The sequence below is a fragment of the Rhinoderma darwinii genome, chromosome 13 (genome assembly GCF_050947455.1).
Source record: "Rhinoderma darwinii isolate aRhiDar2 chromosome 13, aRhiDar2.hap1, whole genome shotgun sequence".
Classification (NCBI taxonomy): domain Eukaryota; kingdom Metazoa; phylum Chordata; class Amphibia; order Anura; family Rhinodermatidae; genus Rhinoderma; species Rhinoderma darwinii.
In genome coordinates, this window is record NC_134699.1 from 47538489 (window position 1) to 47554814 (window position 16326).

At 42.6% G+C, this 16326-nt stretch overlaps 1 protein-coding gene across 3 annotated transcripts in view; it reads left to right on the forward strand.

Annotated features, from left to right (window-relative positions):
- RHBDF2 (rhomboid 5 homolog 2) overlaps positions 1 to 12158 on the forward strand; it is a 58816-nt gene extending 46658 nt beyond the window's left edge. For all 3 annotated transcript variants that reach the window (XM_075846852.1, XM_075846854.1, XM_075846853.1), the window contains exons 16-19: positions 2716 to 2791; positions 3772 to 3872; positions 8676 to 8829; positions 9817 to 12158. In XM_075846852.1, the coding sequence (XP_075702967.1) occupies positions 2716 to 2791; positions 3772 to 3872; positions 8676 to 8829; positions 9817 to 10236 (751 nt within the window). In that variant the 3' untranslated portion in view covers positions 10237 to 12158. The remainder of the gene's footprint in view (positions 1 to 2715; positions 2792 to 3771; positions 3873 to 8675; positions 8830 to 9816) is intronic.
- The last annotated feature ends 4168 nt before the right edge of the window (positions 12159 to 16326 follow it).

The window sequence follows — 16326 nt, forward strand, 5'->3', positions numbered from 1 at the left end:
GACCTACTGTATATAACACTTACCAGCTGCCTGTGTTTCCTCTTTCCTCCTGCTCCCCCTTTCCACTCAATAGACTGATATGGGCAGCAGCATCTGTGTGTATGTATATCTTTCTCTTCTTTCTGTTTTTTATATCTTTTTTTTCTTTCATTTTCTAATTTTTTTATTTTTTTATTTCAAATTTACTTCTTTTTTTATCCTATTTTTCTTCTTGTTTCCTTTTTTTTCCCCTTTCTTTCTTTCCTTTTTTTTTCTTCTCTCTGAAAAGTTAGTGTCCATTTAAGGCGTTCACCTTGTACCCTAAACGTATTAATGCAGTCAGCATAATTCTGTATGGCAGTAAGGACTTGCTTTCCTCCAAACTTTCAAGTATCGCAAAGAGACAAAAAAATTTTTTTCCTTTTTTAAGTCACGCTTCTAATCCCCGCCCATACACACCCGCTTCAGCCCACGCGGTATCATGCTCCCATAGTGCCTCCCACACAGTATAACGCTTTCATAGCTTCCATCATGCAGTATAATGCGCCATAGCTGCCCCCATACAGTATAATGCCCCTACAGATTCCCCCATAGTATGCTACCACCATACGCTATAATGCCCCCATAGCTGCCCCCATACGCTATAATGCCCCCATAGCTGCCCCCATACGCTATAATGCCCCATAGCTGCCCCCATACGCTATAATGCCCCATAGCTGCCCCCATACGCTATAATGCCCCATAGCTGCCCCCATACGCTATAATGCCCCATAGCTGCCCCCATACGCTATAATGCCCCATAGCTGCCCCCATACGCTATAATGCCCCATAGCTGCCCCCATACGCTATAATGCCCCATAGCTGCCCCCATACGGTATAATGCCCCCACAGCTGCCACCATACAGTATGTCCCCACAGCCGCCACCATACGCTATAATGCCCCCATAGCTACCACAATACGCTATAATGCCCCCATACGCTATAATACCCCATAACTGCCCCATACGCTATAATACCCCCACAGCTGCCCCATACAGTATGCCACCATACGCTAGAATACCGCCACAGCTGCCACCATACGCTAGAATACCGCCACAGCTGCCACCATACGCTAGAATGCCCCCACAGCTGCCACCATACGCTAGAATGCTGCCACAATACGCTAGAATGCCCCCACAGCTGCCACCATACGCTAGAATGCCCCCACAGCTGCCACCATACGCTAGAATGCTGCCACCATACGCTAGAATGCCCCCACAGCTGTCACCATACGCTAGAATGCCCCCACAGCTGCCACCATACGCTAGAATGCCCCCACAGCTGCCACCATACGCTAGAATGCCCCCACAGCTGCCACCATACGCTAGAATGCCCCCACAGCTGCCACCATACGCTAGAATGCCCCCACAGCTGCCACCATACGCTAGAATGCCCCCACAGCTGCCACCATACGCTAGAATGCCCCCACAGCTGCCACCATACGCTAGAATGCCCCCACAGCTGCCACCATACGCTAGAATGCCCCCACAGCTGCCACCATACGCTAGAATGCCCCCACAGCTGCCACCATACGCTAGAATGCCCCCACAGCTGCCACCATACGCTAGAATGCCCCCACAGCTGCCACCATACGCTAGAATGCCCCCACAGCTGCCACCATACGCTAGAATGCCCCCACAGCTGCCACCATACGCTAGAATGCCCCCACAGCTGCCACCATACGCTAGAATGCCCCCACAGCTGCCACCATACGCTAGAATGCCCCCACAGCTGCCACCATACGCTAGAATGCCCCCACCATACGCTAGAATGCTGCCACCATACGCTAGAATGCCCCCACAGCTGCCACCATACGCTAGAATGCCCCCACAGCTGCCACCATACGCTAGAATGCCCCCACAGCTGCCACCATACGCTAGAATGCCCCCACAGCTGCCACCATACGCTAGAATGCCGCCACAGCTGCCACCATACGCTAGAATGCACCCACAGCTGCCACCATACGCTAGAATGCTGCCACCATACGCTAGAATGCCGCCACAGCTGACACCACACGCTAGAATGCCCCCACAGCTGACACCATACTGTCCCTTGTGCCAGTTCCCATGTAGATAGCATTAGCCCCCCTCCCCCTGTAACCATTGGTACTCACTCTAGGTTCGGAATCCCCAGCCATAGTATCGGCAACGCTCTGTCCAGGGATTTCCCTACAGGAGGAGTCACTTTCCGTATAGGGATGGTGACGTCAGGGATTCCCTCTAGGAGCGGAATTACCGGCAACGCTCTGGCAGGGGATCCCGCTATGGAGGAGCCACTGACATCACTGTCCATATATATAGATCAAAGGCTTCCCCGGGCTCAGCACTTAAAGTAGTGCTGTGCCCAGAGAGTCTTCTGTACTAATGCTGAAGTAGGAAGCTGACGGTTCCCTGCTTTCAGCATTGGGTTCAATCGTATCTGCGTACTGAGAGCGGATCACCACCCGAAATCCAGGACGGCCCCGCTGAATCCGGGATGGTTGGGAGGTATGGGACTTGGTAATTTGGACATCGATAACTGTGCAGTATGATAGAAAATCTGAACCATCACTTGGCTGATACGAATAAACTTATGAGCTGTATATCTGTGGGTGGATTTGCTGTTAAATTGTTAGTATATAAGCATTGTTATGGATGGGCATTTGTGGTAGAGGAAAGTACTTTTTACATTTACAGTATTGTGTTTTATTTCCCTCAGTTGTGAAATTTCAACAAGGGAATACTGTAACTTCATGCATGGTTACTTCCATGAAGAAGCCACGCTTTGCTCACAGGTCAGTAAATTATCAAAATCTTCTCAATAAGTTTCCATGGTATGCACACTGCTGAAAGAATAGCTTAGGCTTTAATGAACCTCTACTTTCTTTAGGGAATTGCATTATCTGCACACTTTTCTTACCCAAACTGCCTAGCTTTATAGGCAGGTAAATAGAGAAGGGCGACAGCGGGACGTTTAAAATCCTTGCGGCTGCTGGCCCATCCCATAGTCCAAAAAAATATTTTATTACATTGTACTCTTTAATGGAATACAGAAGATACCAGAATTGCCAAAATGCTCCCGAATATTTTAAAGTGGCTAAAAAAAACCTTTTAATTATGCCTCCTACTGTAATCCCATTGGTGTAGCTTATTCCATGCACTGACTGATCCAAGCACACACTCCTATGCCAGCCCTCGCCTCTACCCAAAAGGTCTAAACTTACACGTAAGTAGGAAATATTATTGGATAGTGAAAATACAAATACAGGTGGATGATCAAAGGTAGCAGGTAATCACAAATGATTACTATTGCAACTGTTACTCCATCAAATTCGTGGTTTGGTAGGAGAGCTACAGTAACGTATATCTGATCAAAGTTTGCCAGGACAGTTCCTGCTGAGGTATAGCAGCTTGTATGGTGGTAGACTGCTTGCCTGCGTCCATTTGGAAAACGAAGAGGGATATTGGACCAGACCTCGGTAATTGGTTTCCAGGTTTTCAAGAACTTAAGACTGAAGAAGATTCTCTGGTGAGCTTCAGCTGTCCAACCCATCCTCTATAAACCCAAAAGAAAAATATTTGGAATGTAGGAAGCTTAAATCCAGAAGTGGTCATAGGCATAATTTTGCCACCCAATGAACTAAAATTAAGCGGACCTCTGGAGGAGCCTTGTGGGCTTTCACAAAGTAAAAATAACGATGGGATATGAATGAGTAATTTTATATTTGTAGTGTGTGTGTTTTTTATTTTTATTAAATTATCTTATCTGCTGCAGGTCCACTGTCTGGATGAGGTGTGCGGCTTGCTGCCATTTCTAAATCCTGAAATCCCTGATCAGTTTTACCGGCTGTGGCTATCACTTTTCCTTCATGCTGGGTAGGTGTTCTTCAGTCAGTTTCTTTAGAATTAGGTGGCAACGTTGATAAAAATCTCTTTTATGGCCCGGTTAAAGGGTTTCTAAACAAACATTACTGCTAAACTGTTTGAGCAGGATCACTGACTTAAGGCCCTTAATGATTGGATAAATGAGCGTTCATTCCCGATCATTGCCCTGTGTAATCAGGGCAACGATCAGCCAATAAACAAGCAAACTCTCGTTCATCGATCTGCTCTTTCATGCAGAATTAAAATCCTCGTTGTCGGCAGCAGATCTTTGTGTCGACATGATGAAAATGTATGGGGACGAGCTATCCGAGTAACAATCGCTCGTCCCTATACATAAGCAATCATTTCTCTGTGTGAAAGAAGCAAACAAGTGCCGATCAACAAGTTTTCTCATTGATTGGCGCTCGTTTACACGGTCCACGTTGGGCCGTGTAATAGAACCCTTACAGATGTGTATGATTTTCACCCTCTGGATTTAAATAAACAAAAATGTGCCCATTTACTGACATAAAGCAGAGATCTTAAAAAAGGTGAGGAACTTATGCGCAGGGTTCAAAGACCGTGTATGAGAAAATTGCATTACTCTACATAATATAATGATTAAAATGTATCCACATAATGCCAGAAACCCCATTTAAAGAGCCTTTCCCCAGTGTTCATTACAAATACGATAAGTTGCTATGCTCTTGTGTCCTCATGACAACATGTTCGGCGTTACCACAGCGACCAAATTACTAGCCACTGTAACAAGCACAGATATACATTTACAGTATCTATTCAAGAGATGCTTTTTAATCTACATGATATCCGCATGGCAAGGTTTGGTGGTTGTCTAAGTTTCTTTTAACCCCTTAACGACCAAGGACGAAAATGTACGTCATGGTCGGCTGCTAGTTCCCGCACCATGACGTACATTTTCGTCCGCATTTCAAACTGTCACTCTGTGTAAACACAGAGTGACAGACCCGCGCTGACAGTTGTCCCCGACAGCTGAGACATCAGTCTTGCCGGACAGCGGACCATCGCCGCTGATTTCGGCAGTTAACCCCTTAAGTGCGGCGACGGATTGCCGTCGCCGCATTTAAGTGGTTTGAAGCACATCAGCAGCCCCCACGAAGTGATTGTGGGGGCTACCGATGCTTGTCACGGCAATCGGAGGTCAGATAATGACCTCCGGGTTGCCATGCACGGAAGCCTCGGAGGAACAGCCTCCGGCCGTTCCTCCTCTGCTTCCTGTCAGTGTGACAGTCACGTCACAATGACAGTTAGAGTACATTACACTACGTGTGTAGTGTAATGTACTCCAGCAGCGATCAAAGCTGCAAGACTAAGTGTCCCCTAGTGGGACAAGTTAAAAAAGTAAAAAAAAGTAATAAAAATGTTTTAAAAAAAGTGTAAAAATAAAAGTTATAAGTTCTATAAACACTAAATGCTTTTTTTCCTATAATAAGACTTTTATTATAGAAAAAAAATGAACACGTTAAAAAAGTACACATATTTGGTATCACCGCGTTCGTAACGAACCCAACTATAAAACTATAATGTTATTTTTCCCGCACGATGAACACCCCAAAAAAAATCAATAAAAAACTACGACAGAATCGCAATTTTTTGGGTCACCACCGCTCCCTAAATAAAGAATAAAAAGTGATCAAAAAGTCGCATGTACCCGAAAATAGTACCAATAAAAACTTCTATCCGTCCCGCAAAAAACAAGCCCTTACACAGCTTTTTTGACTAAAAAATTATGGCTCTCAGAATATGGTGACACAGAATATTTTTTTTTTTATAAATAAGTCATTTTATTGCGCAAACGCTAAAAAAAAGGACCAAACCTATATACATATGGTATCGCCGTAATCGTACCAACCCGCAGAATAAATTAAAAATGTCATTTATTGCGTACGGTGAGCGCCGCAAAAAAAAAACCTAAAAAAACGGTGTCAGAATTCCTGTTTTTTGCTCAGGATTGCAAAAAAATTGAATAAAAAGTGATAAAAAAAAATCGCATGTACCCCAAAATGGTACCAATGAAAACTACAGATTGTCCCGCAACAAATAAGCCTTCACACCACTCTATTGATGGAAAAATAAAAAAAGTTATGGCTCTTGGAAAGCGGGGAGTGAAAATCTAAAATATGAAAGCAAAAAATGGATCAGTCCTGAAAGGGTTAATTTATTTCTAATGAAAAAACGTATGACCCCATGTGCGGTATTTCCGTACTCGGGAGAAATTGCTTTATAAAAAAATGGTTGTTTTTTTTCCTCCTTTATCCCTTGTGAAAATGAGAAAATGCAACATTTTAGTGGAAAAAATTTTGATATTAATTTTCGCGCCCTAATTCTAATAAACTCTGCAAAAGACCCGTGGGGTCTAAATGCTCACTATACCCCTAGAAAAATTCCTTGAAGGTTTTTCCAAAATGGGGTCACTTTTGGTGGGTTTCCACTGTTTTGGTCCCTCCAGTGCATTGCAAATGCGACATGGCACCGAAAACCATTCCAGCAAAATCATAAATCCAAATGGCGCTCCTTCCCTTCTGAGCCCTGCTGTGGGTCCAAACAGCAGTTTATTACCACATATGGGGTATTGTCGTAATCGGGAGACATTGCTTTACAAATGTTGGGGTGCATTTTCTTCGTTATTCCTTGTAAATAATAAAAATTTCTATGTTGTTTCAGAAAAAAGTACATTTTAATTCTTACAGACTAATTTCAATATATTTAGCGAAAAACCTGTGTGGTCAAAATGCTAACTATACCCCTAGATAAATACCTTAAGGGGTCTAGTTTTCGAAATGGCGTCGTTTATGGGGAGTTTCTATCATTCTGGCAGCTCAAAGCCTCTCCAAATGTACATTGGGGCCTAAAACATTTTCAAGCAAAATATGAGTCCTGAAAGCCTCCGGGTGTTCCCTTCCTTTGGGGCCCTGCCGTGTGTCCAAACAACGCATTAGGGCCACAATGTGGGTATTTTTGAAAACAGGAGAAAGAGGGTGATAGATTTTTGGGTGTGTTTCTTCATTTTCATGTTCGCTTTACAAAGAAATCGGTCTTCAAACAAATACTTTTATAAAAAAAGTGAAATTATTATTTTTTTCACCTGATATGCATTAAATTTAGCAAAGAACTGTGGGGTCAAAATAATTACTATACCCCTAAATAAATACCTTATGGGGTCTAGTTTTCTAAATGGGGTCGTTTATGGGGAGTTTCTATCGTTCTGGCAGCTCAAAGCTTCTCCAAATGTACAGTGGGGCCTAAAACATTTTCAAGCAAAATATGAGTCCTGAAAGCCTCCGGGTGCTCCCTTCATTTTGGGTCCTGCCGTGTGTCCAGGCAGCGCATTAGGGTCACAATGGGGGCATTTTTGAAAACAGGAGAAAGAGGGTGATAGATTTTGTGGTGTGTTTCTTCATTCTCATGGTCGCTTTACAAAGAAATTGGTCTTCAAACTGATACTTTTATGAAAAAAAGTGAAATTATTATTTTTTTCACCTGCTATGTATTAAATTTAGCAAAAAACTGTGGGGTCAAAATACTTACTATACCCTTAGGTAAATACCTTAAGGGGTCTAGTTTTCTAAATGGGGTCATTTGTGGGGGTTTCCATCACTCTGAGACCTATGAGCCTCTGAAAACCTGGCTTGGTGCCGGAAAACAAAATGTACTTCAAAATTTATAAAATTATTATTCAATTTGTAAGTCCTCTAAATTGCTGAAAATTTATTTTATTTTTTTAAAAGTGCTGCCAAAATGGAGTAAAGAGATAGAAATATATATGTAATTAAAAAAATTGTACAGTATGTGTGTACATATGTGACATATTGCAGTTAAAAATAGGGGAAAATGGTAATTTTTACAAAATTTCTTCCATTTTTCTATTTTTTAATTAATTTCCGCAAATCGTATCAGTCTACTTTTACCACTAAAATAAAGTACAACATGTGACGAAAAAACAATGTCAGAATTACTTGGATATTCAAAACTTTCACAGAGTTATTCTCTGATAAAGTCAGACATACCAGATTTGACAAATCTGGCTTGGTCATTAAGGTACAAACATGCCCGGTCATTAAGGGGTTAAGGAGTATGGAGCCTTATTTATAAAAACAAATGATCTAACAGAAAAACTGGCCTCGTACCAACCACAGAGCAGTTTTAGGCCGGGTTTCCACGTAGCGTAAACGCTGCAGAATTTCCGCAACAGAATTTTGTGTCGAAATGCCACAGCACAGTGGATGAGATTTAGAAAATCTCATGCCCACGCTGTGGAAAAAAAACCCGAAAACTTTCATAAATTGACCTGCAGCGCGGATTTTAAATCTGCAGCATGTCAATTTATGACGCAAAGTCGCAACTCAGAAAGAAAAACCTTATACTTACAACCCAGGTGTTGTCATAACATCACTTTCTTCTGCTGTTCTTCCAGGCCGGCCTCCTGGGATGACGTTTCATCCCGTGTGACTGTCATCACGGGAGGTTAGACTGCATGACCACGGAGGGACGCGTCAACATGACTACGACTGGGGGAAGTGAACTTTTTTTTTTTTCTCTTTCTAGCGCTGTCTCCCACATTTTCCACTATGTGGTGCGTGTTTTCAGACGTAATGGGCTGCGGGTTCTAGGTCGGATACGCTGTGTAGTTGTATGCAGTGTATCCAACCCGTAGACTTTAAAGTAGAGCTCTAAATGGTTGCTATGGGTAACGAGCAGTTTTTCTGTTAGTCTTGATAAATGAGGCCCATGCTCTTAACATTGTGGTTTCTTGCTTACCTTTTCTTCTTCTTTCAGGATTATCCATTGTCTGGTGTCAATGATTTTTCAGATGACGGTCCTGCGTGACCTAGAGAAGCTGGCAGGCTGGCTTCGGATCTCGATCATCTACATCTTAAGTGGTATTACAGGGAACCTAGCCAGTGCCTTATTCCTGCCCTACAGGGCTGAGGTACGTCCTTCAAGGGGCAGTGTGATAGAAATGCTTAGAGTTTAGACATAGCCTACATAAAATGCAGACCGATAGTTCATAGAAGCTTCAAAGTCTAAAACATTGAACTTTTCAGCTCATCTGTAGACTGTCATGAGTTAAAATGTATAATCAATTCCATAATTAATAAAAATATGGATGGACAGTGCAAGTTAAGTGTGGGTAAAGCAAAGGTAATAGATAAATGAGCCTCCCAGATTCTTTCTATGTAAAGTTGCTATAGGTCAATAATTCAAATTAGTTTTCTTAACATAAACAAAGTCCTAACATAACCAATCCCCCCCCCCCCCTCCCCCTGGTCTGATGGGCACGTGAATTCCCCTCTCATGTTCCTTACTTTCTAGATTTCATATGATTATCCAGAGATTAGCTGTCTGGCCTAACGCCTGTCACTAATCCATGTGATCAGACAGTCCGGATTTGTCACCTGTTTCCTAATTGGATCGGTCTGTGACTCTCTCTGGCTTATGGCACTTTCACTAACCTCGCATTTAGATCTCATTTTAGTCCCTATCTAAAAGAAATGTATTTTATCCTTAAAGATAGCTCCACAAAAATTCAGGTTTGTCTAAAGATACCTCCAATGTCCCATTAATTTCATATGTTGGAGGTCATGGAAGCTGAGATATGGGGAGTTGTTTATTGTCCTCACAACAGAGGGCCAAGTAAAGAACAAAGTGGACACTATTTTCCGCCTGTCAAACGAGTAGCTCTGCAGAGTCAAACAAATATCTACTTTTGACCTGTCCGCTCTACAAAGCCGCTAGAGAAAGTTCTCCAGTCCCGGCATCCGGTCAACCAATTCCGTATATCTAAGCTGGAGGAGTGAAATGTTGTGGTTAACTGGGTTTAATGCACGATATTGTGAATTTTACTAATGTAATCCTGATAGTTTACCACATTCTTCTGTTCTATTTTGTGTACTTACTTGTATGTCTTCTCCTGCAGGTTGGTCCAGCAGGATCTCAGTTTGGCCTTCTGGCATGCCTTTTCGTTGAACTGTTCCAGAGCTGGCAAATCTTGGCCAAGCCATGGAAGGCACTGTTCAAGCTTTTTGGTATTGTTCTCTTTCTGTTCCTCTTTGGACTGCTTCCATGGATTGATAACATTGCCCATATTTTTGGCTTCATAAGTGGTCTTCTGCTCTCATTTGCCTTCCTCCCATACATTACGTTTGGCACAGCTGACAAGTACCGCAAGAGAGTTATGATAATTGTTTCTTTGATGGTCTTTATTGGTCTTTTTGCCTCTCTAGTTATCTGGCTCTATGTTTATCCAATCAACTGGGCTTGGATAGAATTTCTTACCTGTATTCCCTTCACCAACAAGTTTTGTGAGAAATATGATATAGACCAGGTGCTCCACTAGCTTCTGAACCGTGGGAACTACTTGAAAGAAAAACTTGAAGGTCATGAAGATCTCAGAAGACGGGGCTAAGATTAAAAGATTACTTGTGAATGACCACTCTGGGCAATATGTACTTTCACATTTTTTTTGGTGCCAGTATTGAGATTGACCTGTAGGAACGAATTCCAGAGTCAGTCCAAATCTCAGTGCCTGTTTATGGATCCACTGACTTGATTGTGGAGTTCACTTGGAGGAGCCAAAGGAGGGTGAATAGGCTTTGCAAAAACTGGAGGTCCTCACCAGCTCAGGAATTGCCCCTTAACTTATGCGTTATCAATGTTTAGTGTATAAACCCAACAGCAGGGGAAGTAGAAAATATCAAGTATGATCTTTTTTTTTTTTTTTTTTTTACCACTGCGGAATGGGAGAATTTTTTTGAAGAAAAACCAAGTTCTCATTCCAAGTTTCTATTTTCTTGTAGAAATGGTTCTGAGTAACTCAGACTTTCGCTCTTGGATAGAGAAATTATAGATAGGGAAATAAAGCTAGGGGATAGTAATTTCCGAATACGATGAGCACATACTACGCAATGGGGGCTAAAGTGCAGTTGCGTTTAATCCTCTCGTTAACTCTAGACCAATACATTTCTATTTAACTCCACTAATCAAAAAAAAAACTGAAATCTTCAAGACTAAACCAGTTTATTTCTGTCATATAACATCTTTAGGGCTCGGCCACACAGCATCTTTACCCTGTGATTACCTTCTGGCCATGCTCGTACATTGCCTCAAGGGCATTATGCAGGAGTATCCAGTATGTAGTCACAAGTTCATGAATTGCAAGTAGCCTTGCAGATAATCTGCCCTTGCGACATTTCCCTAAATTTATCAGATTGAGTTCCTATCCACATGGATGTATTATGGCTTCATTGATGAGCCGCATATTTATTGACAATGACTGGATGAGATTCCGCCCTACCCGAAGGTCAGGGAAGGTTGGGCACTAAATAACTGGGTTATGCACAGAGCGGTAATACGGCCATGTGCATGATCTGTAAGGGTCCTATTATGCGGCCTGATATGGGCCTCGTAAAACTATCGACGAGACCGCCTTTGGATTGGCGCTTGTTTGCTCCTTTCACAAGGTGCTATGATTGGTTATGTATGGGAACGAACGATCGTTACTATGATTGTTGGTCCCCATACGTTTCCACCATGTCGCCAGCACATCATCTGGTTTATAACAGGCCGGCTGGACACCTTCCTTATCTACTTGCTTCAATCTCTGTGAAATGTCAGACTTCCATCATTCCTTCTTAGAACTGCAGCCCTTCCTAGGTACGGTAAAGAGTGACACTATATACACCAATTTTCCAGTCCTAGGCAAGGACATCAGGGATCTCCGGTACCTCACATCAAGTTAAAATGCACATATATCAGGGACACCGTCTTCTCTGTTTCTGCATTAATGGACCAAATCCATGCTCAGTGAATTACAAAGATAATCTGTCTCACTGGGCAGACATCGGCAAGATGAATCTACTGAAAATGAGAAAGGGCTTTAGTTTTTTTCCAGAGAGAGTAGAATGTTTTTTAATGTAAGACTTTTGCATGGAACACTTGGATTTTAAATGAACCCTTTGCTGCGCAATAGGGTCTGCTCTGCAAAGTGTTGCAAACCATTTTTGGAGTGAATGTTGATTTTGTACAAGCGCCGTTTGATGTCATGAGACATATGCAATCAAGGTAGTTTTTCGATGATACTTTTTTGTGACATGTTTATATTTAATTTATTTAAAGCAAGACTGCACCACCGTTCTCTTTCATTACAACCGCTCTTGATCGGATGGGAGTTTGTAATAAAACAGCTGTTGCAGGTGCTTCATGACTGGTTTAACCAAGGAGCACGGAACAGCTTTTGAAATAAAACACATTATGTTTCCACTTTCCGTGTCCTGCGTGTGATTGGAGAATAAAGGACAAAAAAGATTCTGTAGTACTAAGTGTTTTTATATGATCTTGACCCAGAAGCTGAATGCCAGTTACAGAAATTATATATTTTTTAAAAACTCGATATTTTTTGAAAGCGCTCCTCAATATAAAGGATAAGCAAAGGGGTGCTGGTAAGCAGGTTTATTTGTACAACAAAGGATGGGCAACGCGTTTCAAATTAGCGCATTTCGGCCTGATGAAGACGCATGTCCTGTGTTGAAACACGTTGCCCATCCATTGTTGTACAAATAAACCTGCTTACCAGCACCCCTTTGCTTATCCTTTATATTGAGGAGCGCTTTCCAAAAATATCCAGTTTTTTCAAAATATGTATTTTTTCAAAAATATATCATTTCTATTTACCTGCGGCTCAATACTATTGATGCCGGTACCTGGATACCGAGAGCTGCAACCTGGCTACAATGACGGCCTTCTATACTAAGCTGTACCTGCCAGTACGAGCTCTGACGGTGAGTCTAACAACTTACCATTACTATCCATTGTTCTACCTGTCGAGGTTTATCTTGCACCATGTGGCGCTGTGTACATCTTTCTCTTTTTAGAATGCCAGTTATGACTCTTTGCCAAGTATTAATTCCCAGTGATACTGTTTTGATTCTGGGCCGCAGTCCAAATACTGTGACATTACTCATGCTAATAATACTTTACCACACAGCAGTGATGCTGTGCATTACCTGGTGCTGCGATTCTAACCATGGTTACAAGTGCCGGTGACTATGAGCAAGACCTTTTGACTTTGAGTTCATTACACGGGAACCAGAGACCCTATACCACCACTTTATTGTAGACACAGTGAATCAGATAAAAGCATCAAAAATTGGATCATAGGATCCCAATCAAGGGATTGCAGGAAAACTCTTCCGCAAAATATCCTTTGGCAGAAATTAGAACTGTAGAGCATACTTCTTATAGGGAGTGTCTACTTTCAGCAAATGAATGTGTTTTTTTTTTTTATAATTAAGTTATACATTTTTCCAATATACTTTCTGTATTAATTCCTCACTGATAGTAACCCATTCCTGTCATTTGTCGTAAGCATACGTCCTGGAAAGTAAGTGCTTCCCTCAAAATATATACTTATGACTAAGAGGGAAGCAGGGACAAAGTAAACATGGCTGTTGTCCCTGACGGGGGTCTTCATTCCAACCCCCTCCTCTCGCCAATTGCGGCTCTTTGCAACGTAAACCAATCACTGTGCCATAGGGCACAGTGAAATGGTGGGGATTGGTGCTGTCTAGGACAGTGCCAATTCCTGCCATGTATTGGTGGTGGTGCTGCCACCCTCAGGGTATGTTCACACGGCAGCGTCCGTAACGGCTGAAATTACGGGGCTGTTTCCAGGAGAAAACAGCCCTGTCATTTCAGCCGTAACAGCATGTGCAGGCGCTTGAACGCTGTGTACATTACGGACGTAACTGGAGCTGGTTTTCCATGGAGTCCATGGAAAACTGTTCCATTTACGTCTGAAGAAGTGACATGACACTTCTTTGGCGCGGACGTCTATTTACGCGCCGTCTTTTGACAGCGACGCGTAAATATACGCCTCGTGTGAACAGACAAATGTCAGCCCATTGCTTTCAATGGGCAGAGGTTTGTCAACGCTTTCAAGCCGTATTTTCGGACGTAGTCCAGGTGTAAAACGCCCGAATTATGTCTGTAAATAGGCCGTGTGAACATACCCTCATAGTTGCTGCGATTTGGTCGGGTGTTTCAAGCGACTAATTGTAGCCATGACGGGTGTTTCAAACACCTTGCACCAGCTCTGCCCACCTCATTCCAGTTAGGTATGATGAGCAGAACTGGTGCATAACCTACTCTGTGCCGTACTGGCCGTTTGCCTTACACGCACACGACCCCCGTGGCGTGGGGCAACAAAATCTAAAATGTAAAATGGCACGGGGGTCGAGTGGGGGCTCATTTGAAAGATTTCCAATACGAAAACAATGCCGCAATCGATCTTGAGTCAGGATTTTTTTTTGCTGAGATATTTAACTTTTAGGCTGGATTCACACGAGCGTGCCGTTTTTGCGCAGGCAAAAAACGCTGCGTTTTGCCTGCGCAAAGGGCACTTAACAGCTCCGTGTGGCAGCAGCATATGATGCGCCATCATTATGACACTCCATTTGGATGTTTGTAAACAGAAAAGCACGTGGTGCTTTTCTGTTTTCATTCATCCTTTTCACTGCTGTTGCGTGAATCACACGCGTCACACGGAAGTGCTTCCGTGATTTTCACGCACCCATTGACTTCAATGGGTGCGTGATGCGCGAAAAACGCCCAAAGAACGGACATGTCGTGAGTTTTTTTCAGCGGACTCACGCTGAGTAAAAATCACGCACATGTCTGCACGACCCCATAGACGAATATAGGTCCGTGCGAAGCGCGTGAAAAATCACGCGCGTTGCACGGACGTATTTCCCATTCGTCTGAATAAGGCCTTAAAGTTATCTTCATTATCGGCTACCACCGGTGTTGGCATTACCAAAAATGGGTGCGTGCGCGCGTGCTGGGGGAATGTCACATCAAGGTGACAGTAAATTACGTATAATCTTACAATCGGCCTCAGCGATACAAAATGGACCTTGTCTACGATTGTAACATGATTTCATGTGTACACATTTCGGTAGTTGCTTGTGAATTTCAGAAAGTGCTAATTCGTAGAGTCATTTTCATTTTTGTACATTTCTATTGTCATAACACAAAATGCATTTGACCGAAATGGAAAGGATCACTTTATTGATGATGAGAGGGTATGGCGAAGTAGCGGCTTTATTCAATGCCACTTATCCTATCCGTGATCCAATTTCATCGTCAACTGTTAAAAGAACTGTTCATCGTTTCAAAATAACCGGTCCAATTAAAGACGCACCAAGATCCGGAAGACCCAAACATGCGAGTAATGATGAAAAAGCTTCAGATGTTCTGCTCACTGTACATGATGATCCTCATACATCTGTCTAGAGTGGAGCACAACAAAATGATATCAGCGCCACATCAGTCCGTCAAATTTTGAAGAGGCGTCGTTATCATCCTTATAAAATACGTCTAGTTCAGGAGCTATTCGAAGAGGATTATGACAGAAGAGTGGAATTTTGCTATTCAATGATGACACGATTTGATGATCATCAGATTTTCAACTGGACCTGTTTTTCCGATGAAGTTGCGTTTGAACTAAACTGTTCTGTAAATCAACAGAACATGAGGTATTGGGCAGACAAAAATCCACATTGGATGAGAGACAGTCCTACCCAGCATCCTCAGAAGGTTAACGTTTGGGACAGAATATTGCTCAATCATATTGTGGGACCGTTTTTCATTGAAGGAAACATAAATGCAGAAAATTACTGCAATTTGCTAAGAAACCAAGTGATACCGCCTATTCAAAATATTGCTGGAGAAGCTTTCCGCAATGTTTGGTATCAGCAGGATGGCGCTCCGGCTCATTTTTCTCTGCAAGCTCAATCTTCTGAACGATAATTTTCCTCATCAATGGATTGGTAGAAGAAGCCAGATAGGCCACGGAGATCACCAGATCTGACCCCATTAGATTTTTTTTACTGGGGGTATTTAAAAAGTAAAGTCTGAGACTAGGATCACAAACTATTTTACCGCACCGGCGGTCGAGGATGCCGGACATCCACACCACGTGTGCATTTTCCGTTACGACTGACAGGTAAGTGTCTGCCCCCCCCCTCCACCCTTACCCAGGGGGATAGCGGAGAAGGAGCAATGCTGCAGGTGCTTCATTTTCTGAGGTGTTGTGTCCTTGCTATGGGGTTTTTGACACTTAAAGTGCATTGGGAAAGCATTCAATCCTTTCACTTTTTTCACATTTTATGTTGAGGCCTTGTGCTAAAATAAAATAATCACGTTTTTTTCCCCTATCATTCTGCATTCAATATCTTGTAATGACAAAGTGAAAATGGAATTTAGACATTTTTGCAAATTTATCAAGAATTAAACTCAAATTTTGCGTGGACAAAAGTACCCTTTGCTATGACACTTGAAATTTAGCTCTGGGGGCCTCCCATTTCTCTAGATCTTCTTTCAAATGTTTCTACACCTTGATTGGAGTCCACCTGTGGTAAATTCATTTGAT